The following is a 9,159-nucleotide window of genomic DNA, read 5'->3' on the forward strand; positions in this document are numbered from 1 at the left end:
ACATTAGTTGGGCAGGAAGCATGTTTTTCTGTAGCATGTTCTTCTGAAATATTGCATCTCCTACATATGAAGATATAGAAATTCAAATACCTTAAATACTTGGCTAAAGATATCACATCAGCAGATAGTTGTTCTTCACCTACACTTTTGGTGAAGCACTTATTAAAATGCTTTCATTTAAGTGCTATAATTAATACAAACTACAGGTTGTTTTCTTGATCTAAAAAAATGTATAGAACCTGAATTCTATTCTATGCTGTTTCTATATGCCCTGACTGGAAGATCGGGATTAGCATACACGCTATAAAGGCAATGAAACACAGCCAATTTCAGAAAAATTGCCTTGAGTATAGCAAAGACAACTTTTGCTGTGTATCCTTTCTACTCAGAAACTGCAGATTTGGCTGCCTCTGACAGGTTAAACAAATGACATCCCAAGGGTCTATGTGGGAACTCAGATACTGAAGAGGTGAAAAAGCCATTAGTTCTCTCCAGAGGAATTAGTTTTTATATAAATGTCTGTCATCACTGCTAATCAACCATGATACATATTCTTTCTGCCAAACTCCCTGAGATGTATGGGTAAACATTTGCAAAGTCTAAAAAAATGCTATACACTTTACTCCCTGTCCTACCTACAGGAGAGAAGATTGGGCAGTGAACTGCACATGCAGGACAGGCTGTTCTACTGGCAACTCAGAGGTCAGTGGCTGATCCTGTGTATGAAAGCTGTGAGGGCTGCTGTGGGCAAAGAAGAGCAGACATGCTAAGAGAAGTAGCATGTAAAAAGAAAAGGTCTTTCTTTTTACAATAATAGAGAGCATAGCAAGCAAAGAATTAGTAAACAGAAGAATGGAGACATGAGGCATCACAGAGAAAAGGACAAACAAGAAGGCTGACAAAGGCCTCTCAAAAATACAGTATTTCGTGTTTCCTTTGGGTGATATGTGTAAGGATTAATACACTCAGTTATTGAATCTACTTGCATACTGCAACAGCCACATGACAAAGATTGGAAGCAAACTCAATCACCATTACAATTTATAATACGTCACAGAAGATTTCTTGGACCTTCTTCAGAGTGGGAATAAAGCAGTGCTTTCTATTTTAAGTAGGGAAAAACAGGTCATGTGCACCATTATTTCTTATAATCAAAAGCAAGTCCACAATTTTGGTCATGGTGTGTGTCTGAATTCTGACTAAGATATGGACTAATTTCCATGCTCTCCCATAAGACACATGTAGTATTTTGGATGAAGATGAAAGCCTGTCTAAAACTTTACATACTAATTTTAGTTACTTGGTCCCAGTTGCATCATGAACACACCATGGTTAAATAAGTATTTCTGGGCAGAAGTACCAGCATGCCCTTTGGTTACTGTAACTATCCCCACAAAGTGAATAATGCCTGTAAAACTCTTCTGGGCAAGCTAATCTCTCATCTGCAGAAACCACTGGACAGAATATAGGCCACCAGAGGAGAAGAGCACAGATTTTTCTTCACAGTACTGACAGTAATTATTCATGTTTCTCAGCAATAATTACCAAATTTAAAACTTTCTTTTTCCTGACCACTTCTCTCCAGTGGATCCCTGCTTTTTCATCAGGTATCAATAATCATAATAGAACTGTGCCTGTGCAAACAAACCTTAGCAATCAAGGTCCAAATACCCAGATTTTCAGAGATATTTTCCAAACATCTATTTTCCTCTATTTCTGTAGGCATTTTTTGGAAATTATCTGCTTCATATGAGAAAAGCAGAGCACTAGTTTCTTCTCATGCATGTGCATAAGAAGATATCATGCAATATTTCTTCAGCAGAGTACCTAGTAGGGGACAGAAGTGAGAAGGTTCCATTAGCCCACCTAATTAAATTTTAGTGTCAGAATGGACTGCTCAAAACTGGACTGAGAAAATCTGTCTCCATGAATAGAAATGAACAGCTGAAAGAAGGAGGTAGAGATTTTTTCCTAAATAATTTTGCTTCATTAGCAGAGGGATTGTGAAAGTTTCCACTCGGATCATAGCCTTAGGGCACGTTCACAGAGGAAAAAATATCTGGAAAACATCCCACAACAATATGTCCAAAATTCAAACCAGGCGAAAGAGGATGTGCTCGGGAAAAGCCCGAAGTGAGTACCTGAGTGTTTCTGTTCCGATACGGACTCCGCAAACCGCGCCGCACAGCGCCATCTGCTGGTGACCAAACAGCGGATTTTTTCCTAGTCTTTGCGAAAAAAGCTGTAACCACATCAAAAATAACTTTCATACAAAAATGTCGGGAGAGTTAGGATTAAAAAAAGAAAAACAAAAAAAACCCTGTTTTAATAAAAAACCTAAATCACCAAAATTTTAATTAATCTCTGCTATTCCTATAAACGTCAATAAGCCACTCAAGTATTTTGCTGGTTTCTAGCTTGCTACACAGACAAATAACCTTAATGTCACTATATTTCCTTATTGAATTTTCCAACAAGACGAAACCCGTCAATAGTTTACCTATTTAATTAAGCAATTAGTGCTTAATTAACTCTCCTTTCTTGAGCGGCTCAGCTAACAGGAGACCAGGTTGGTATTTGGGAGTTTTCTAGGTTTGCATACAAGTAGTTTTAAGTAGACTAGGAAAGTAGAATAAAGGAAAAAATATGTGAAATATCAAAATTCCAGAAAAAGGAATCTTGAAAACACTTGTTTCCTTGCTTTGTTTGCCTTGCAAAATACAGAGCTCTCACCAGCACACGTGAAAGCTTTTCTTCCAGTGCAGCAGAACTAGTGTACCCAAAGCAAGCATTTCAAAGCTATCTTTTTATTTACATTTTTTCATACAACCAGCACCTTTAGGAGGCACATACCTGCCGGTTTGGAAATTAACTGCTCCACGTGGAGCACTAGATCCGTTCTGTAAGTTCCACAGCCCCACACCCCGCGGGTTCGCTGCCCTGTGGCGGAGGCTCTGCGGCCGCTGCCCTATCCCAAGGCCTCCTCAGGCGCTCCGGCTCCCTCAGGGCTCCCGGCTCCCTCAGGGCTCCCGGCTCAGGCACCGTCGCGAGGGCGGTATGAGCGCACCTGCTCCCTCGCGGCCCCGCGCGCTTCCCGCCGCCGCCTTTTGAACAGCCTCGTGACGTCATCGCGGGGCGGGCACACGTGCGACGCCCCCGGCCGGGTCCCTCCTGGGGGGACCATGGGCGGGTCCGATGGGCGGGGCCGGGGGCGGGCTCGTGCGCGGGGGCGGGGCTGGGGCGGTGCGCGTGCGCGGCGCGCGGGCGGGCGGCGCGCGGAGCGGTGCTCCCATGAGCCGGCGCTGCCGCTCGGCCGCCGCCGCGCTGCTGCGGGGGCTCGCCGGCCCCGCCGCGCTGTGCCTGGGCAGCGCCATGAGCCTCTGCAGGGCGCCGGCCGCCTGCGCCGCGGGGCCTGCGGGCGGCGGCGGCGGCGGCGGCGGCGGCGGCAGCGGCGGGGGGTTCTCCGCGGCGCGGCTGAGCCCGCCGTGGCTGCGGCTGCCCGAGGTGCCGGGCGCTGAGCCGCACCGCACCAACGAGCTGCTGCTGCTGCCGCCGCCGGCTCCGCGCGGCCCGGCCCTGGCGCCGTCACCGCAGCACCACGTCGTGTACTTCCCGGGGGACGTGCAGGTACGGAGCGCGGGGCCATGGGGGCCCGGGCGGCAGGGCGGGAGCGGGAGCGGGGAAGCGGCGCCGGAAGGGCTGTGCGGGTGGGCAGTGCCCGGCTCCCGCCGCGGCCGTCGGAGCATCTCGCTGTCCCGCACGGTCGGGCACAGGGAGCGGGAACGGGCCCTCCGGAAACCTCGGCTGGAGCGGTAGTGGAAGGGAGGAGAGTCGTCCTCACAGAATCACTTAGGTTGGAGATCTTCAAGTCCAGCCTATGACCAACACCACCTCGTCAGCTAGACCCTGGCGCTAGGTGCCGTGTCCAGTCTTTCCTTCAACACCTCCAGGGACGGTGACTCCACCACCTCCTGGGCAATTCACCCTTCCTGTGAAGGGTGCTTCATAATGTCCAACCTAAACTTCCCCTGGCACAACCTAAAACTGTGTCCTCTTGTCACCTGAAAGAAGACACCGAGCTTATCTGGCTACAGCTCCTTTCAGGGACTTAGAGCGAGCAATGAGGGCTCCCCCTGAGCCTGCTCTTCTCCCGGCTGAACTCCCTCAGGTGCTCCTCACAGGACTTGTGCTCCAGCCCCTTCACCAGCTCCACTGCCCTTCTCTGGGCTCACTCCAGCCCTGTAGCGCTGCCTGAGGGTGACAGTGACAGGGATGGCAGTGTCTGGAAGCGTGGCAGTGAGTGTCAATAAGGTGCCCAGTTATTCTCCCCAGGCAATGCACCGTGCAGGTGTATGGACATCCCAAACCCTGCCCTTTGGGAATTCGACAGGCACTGACGCTTTCTCAGGCTGTCCTGAGAAGGCACCTGTGGTCTCTGGAGTTGGCAAGAAATTGCAGAGACTCTGAAGTGCTGTCCCCGAGCATGTGGTCGACCTCTCTAACATAATGTGTTCTGGTAGCCAGCTAATCTCTATTGTCATTACTGCTTCTCAAAAGCAGGGGTAGTGCCTTCTTCTTCAAGGGAAAAGGCTTTCCCTTCTGTCAGGTAAAGATGCAGAATTTTGTGGATTTTTAGTTTAAGGATTGGGATGGCCTACAGAGAGTTGTCTGATTGCCATTCTTGCACATGGCTTCATTATTCCTTAGTAAAATAAACAAACTGGCATTCTTTGCCATAAAGTTTTCAGACATGAGGTTCTTTCATGACTTTTGATGATTTCATGACTTTCATGATTTTCTTTTGGTGTGAAATCAACAAAAATTATCAATATTTTCATGTGCTGACTTTATTGTATTCATCTTGAGGTTATTAAAAATATGTGGTAAAAATAATAAAGTAAGCAAGTCAAAATATACCAGTTTGTTTTATGTGTTTCTTGTTCTGCAAACTTAGACAGTAGGAGCCTGTAATGCATGGGTTTTTTTTACAGTCGTTTCATAAAAAAGTACTCCTTTGTCCTTTATAGATAGGAGTACATTGGATCTGAATCTTTTCACAATGTAGTAATGCATCTTTTTTATTTTTTTAAATTTTTCAGAACTATCATGACGTCATGTCTTGCCACCCAGAAAACTTTCAGTGGGAGCACTGGAGTTTTGAAAATGTTGCTACCATACTGGCTCGCCGGTTCCCCAATAGCTTTATTTGGGTCATAAAGTGTTCTCGAATGCACCTGCACAAATTCAGCTGTTATGACAATTTTGTGACAAGTAACATGTTTGGAGCACCAGAGCACAGCGCTGACTTTGGAGCTTTCAAGCATCTCCATGCTTTGCTGGTTAATGCATTCAGACTCTCTCAGAATATTCTGCTGTCCCAGAAAAGTGTGCATGGTGTCAGCAAGGATGCAAAAATAGCTGCTTGTAAATCACAGCCACAGTCTGTTCCTACAACAAATGGCTGCTCGTCCAAAGAAAGGGAGAGAGATTGTGAATGCTCTAATAATTCTGCTGTCAACGTCATGGTACCCTCTGCTGTAGGTGCAGCATCCTTTACTTTGATTGGCTTCAGTAAAGGCTGTGTGGTTTTGAACCAGCTGCTTTATGAGCTGAAGGAAGCCAAAAAAGACAAGAATACAGATGCCTTCTTAAAAAACATAAAAGCAATTTACTGGCTGGATGGTGGTCACTCGGGAGGAAGCAACACTTGGGTTACTTACCCTGAAATGCTGAAAGAACTTGCAGAGACAGGAATTAAAGTTCATGCTCACGTTACACCGTACCAAGTGTTTGACACAATGAGGTCATGGATTGGGAGAGAGCATGAGAAATTTGTACAGATACTTGAAGAATTTGGTGTGGAAATAAATGATCAACTGCATTTTGCTGATGAAGTTCCCTCCTTAGACAACCATTTCAGAGTTCATGAAGTATTTTGAGACTGTATGTATATGAACAGTATATTCTCTGTAGAAGCACTTTTAACACTGTAAATGTTGTCATCTAGATTTTCAGCTTTGAGCAGATGCTTTCTAAACAGAATACTAAATCAGTTCTGTGTTGCTAATAGATACTATATATAAATTTCTGTAGCATAAAAAGGCTTATTGGGACCCCATAACTATAACAGATGTTGTTTTTTGATTCCTGGGAAAAAAGTGTTATGAAGAACAATCCTCTGCATGGTTTTTGTTAAATGTGAATGTTTATTCTTAAACTGTTGGCAGAATTTTTAGTCCTGGATGTCTAATGTCATATACTGCATTTAATGGGACTTTAAAGTACTTGGGAATTTCAGATGTGTGGATACTTCAGTTGAATGGCTTCCAGGGCTAAAATTATTGCTCTTTGTCAATAACAGATGTAAGGTTAGTTTTTTGGCTTAAGGAAATTGATTGTAGTTATATATTTTGTGGAGACCTGTTTTATTAGGTAATTAAATCTTCCAGTTTTGTAACATTTTTCCTGTTTGAAACAAAGTCAGAAATACTCACCTTTGGAATAATAGTGCCAATACATTTCTCTTCCTTATGTGCGCCTCGCCATTTCTGTCACTCTGAAGTTTGATTAATTAATTGTGTAGTATCTGCTAGTAAACAGCCATTTCACCTGGAGGCTTGAAAATTGTGATGTAGCTATGTTAAGTAACCAGGAATGTTGATTAGGGTGTAGCTTGTTCGTGCTTCAAGATACCTTGCTGTTGCTTTGCTAACTTCTGTAAGGACCAGCAGTAATAAATACCTTTGTTTTCACATCAAGGGGTGACATCCCTACCTTGGGATGGCAAGGTTTTACTTGGTAATTGCTGCATTGATGTTGCTCTTAATCAAGCCATAAGCACATAATCTATTACAAGTTGCATTAAGAAAATTCAGACTGTCTTGACTGTAGCTCTTCCAAAATGCCTCAGTTTTAAAATCTATTATCTCCTTTAAATGTACTGCTCTACTCTAGTAGTTGCTTCTAGAGCCATCCAAAAACCTTCTTTTTGGAGCCTAATTTTTCCCACAGAAAAAAACCCCTTTGAATAGAAAGCCAGCCAGATTTGATACAAAAGATGTAATCTGGTTCAGACACCAAACCTGAGTGTACTTAAGGAAGAAATACTGAAAGATGGACAATGATGGTATTAATGGAACTTTTCTACTGTTGCAAGTAACTCCCCATTTAGCTACAAAGCTCAGAATCATTCTTAGAGACAACTGCAACTATTAACAATGAACCAGTAACTCCAAATGGTTTTGGATTTCCTAGAAGTATAGGAACACAAAAGCAAGTTAGCAAACCTCTGTGAAGATTACACAAACAATTGTGGCTAAGCTCTGAAAAAAGGCATTTTATTCAACTTTGGTTCTGTGTTTGATGGCTTAATGACATCTCTGCCTTGCTCCTTGTTTCCTGTGACTCTTACACTGTGGAAAGGAAGTTTCTTCTGTTGGCATCATTAAAACTTAAAAGGTTCCCTGTAGACAACTTTTGGGAGAAACTGAGCACATCAATGATCACTGAATAATGAGAAAAGTGTGTTGTACTCCTAAGAAAATTTTCTTAACACTCAAAATATTAAGGGTGATAGAAAGGATTATGCATACAGTGTGCATCTTACAATTTCAAAGAGAACTCTATCACTAATAATTAGATTAATGTACCTAGTTAATCAAAAGAAATCTGTTTTAATTGATGGAGAAAAGTGCAACATGCAAACAAACTGAAGAACCTGAAATTTAGTTCCATCTGCTTTTTTATTTTAGGCTGTTTCTTGGAGATTTCGTTCAATCCTATTTGTTGATTACTATCTTAGTAGGCTTATAACAACTCTTTAATTTGTTTCAAGGAACATTTTTTCCCTTTATGGTCCTTTTGATAACATTTGCAGCAAATGTGAGGAATTTTTCTGTAAAGGAAATATAGGTTACCTAAAGAAGTGGTTTTAATAGAAAGCCTTTAAATGGCTTGAAATATATTTAACCATCCCCTTACAAAATAGTATTTTAAAAAGTAAACCAGCAAAAACCCCAGAACTTTCTATTGCTTTTGCTCTCTCAGTTTCAGACTGACTAGGCTAAGCTGGGTGTGCTAACACTTGCCCAATCCAATAACACTGCAGATCAGAGACCAATTTCTAAACAATTCTGTGCCTGCCAAAACATCAGAACTACGTTGCTGCAAGCTTTTGGAAATAGCTATTAAAATATTGACATTGTCTTCAAAAGTTTCTGGATGGCTGTCCTGTTAAAATAATACTAACCTGTTTGATGGAGGCTGCCTACAATAACTGTTAAATAGGCTCAAGTGTTGCTGCATTACTTTGAAGAATAGGCACTTTGTTGTAAAACTAATCTTATTATGAGACCTCGTGTTGTGGAGGGAAAACTGCCTGGTTGTTTTTCATTCTTTAAACAGCTGTAGTACTCTGTTGGAATGTGCCTCTGTCATTCATTACAATGCATGCTAAAAATAAATTTTGCAAACTATGTAGAAAATAAACTATTTCTAATGGGTGAAACCACTTTGATGTGAGTACAAAACCATTAAACAAGGAATGTGCAGTTTTGTGGATTAAGTTTTAGCAGGTGTTTGTGGAGACCTAGTTTAAAAAATCAGATTTATTTGATGACTTTTCTTTAAGGAGGCTTTGTATTTGTGTAGTCACCATCCATAATTTTAAAACAGCTTACTGGCATCTCACAAACACAGGAAAGCTGGCATGACGCAGCCAAGGGTGGGACATTTCTGTGTTAGGATAAAATGGGTCATAGTTTGCATATGCCCATTTTTCAACATTAACTGTAAAGGCAGTTTTTAATAGGCTTAGGTGTAAACGCCTAAAGTTAGGTGGCTCTCCTGCTAATAGTGCTGTAGTTCAAGACACTTCTGTTTTCTATTGGAGTGAGCAATCTTACACAGTCCATAGTAGAACCTAGTAATGATTGGTGTTCTCGTATTACATGCTAACATGTACTAAACTGTAAACTGCTAAATTCTTTTAAAGCAAGGCTTGATTCTATGAACTTTTCCAGATGACTGAAATAATTTTATTTTGTATGAATCTAAAATGCTAAAAAGTTTGATAAACTTCTTCCCATCTGGGACTGATTTAGTCAGATCTCTGCAAATGCAAAAGTTGGCAGCATGAATATAAAATTTACACTTGAGTGT

The 9,159-nt window shown here is 42.5% G+C and overlaps 1 protein-coding gene across 1 annotated transcript; it reads left to right on the plus strand.

Moving 5' to 3' along the window:
* The first annotated feature begins 3,272 nt into the window (after positions 1-3,272).
* Positions 3,273-8,559, plus strand: C7H2orf69 (chromosome 7 C2orf69 homolog). Its single transcript, XM_030952809.1, has 2 exons — positions 3,273-3,627; positions 5,100-8,559. Exons 1-2 carry the CDS (start codon positions 3,292-3,294, stop codon positions 5,937-5,939), a joined length of 1,176 nt encoding a protein of 391 aa, XP_030808669.1. The 5' UTR covers positions 3,273-3,291; the 3' UTR covers positions 5,940-8,559.
* The last annotated feature ends 600 nt before the right edge of the window (positions 8,560-9,159 follow it).

This window comes from Camarhynchus parvulus, chromosome 7 (genome assembly GCF_901933205.1).
Source record: "Camarhynchus parvulus chromosome 7, STF_HiC, whole genome shotgun sequence".
Lineage (NCBI taxonomy): Eukaryota > Metazoa > Chordata > Aves > Passeriformes > Thraupidae > Camarhynchus > Camarhynchus parvulus.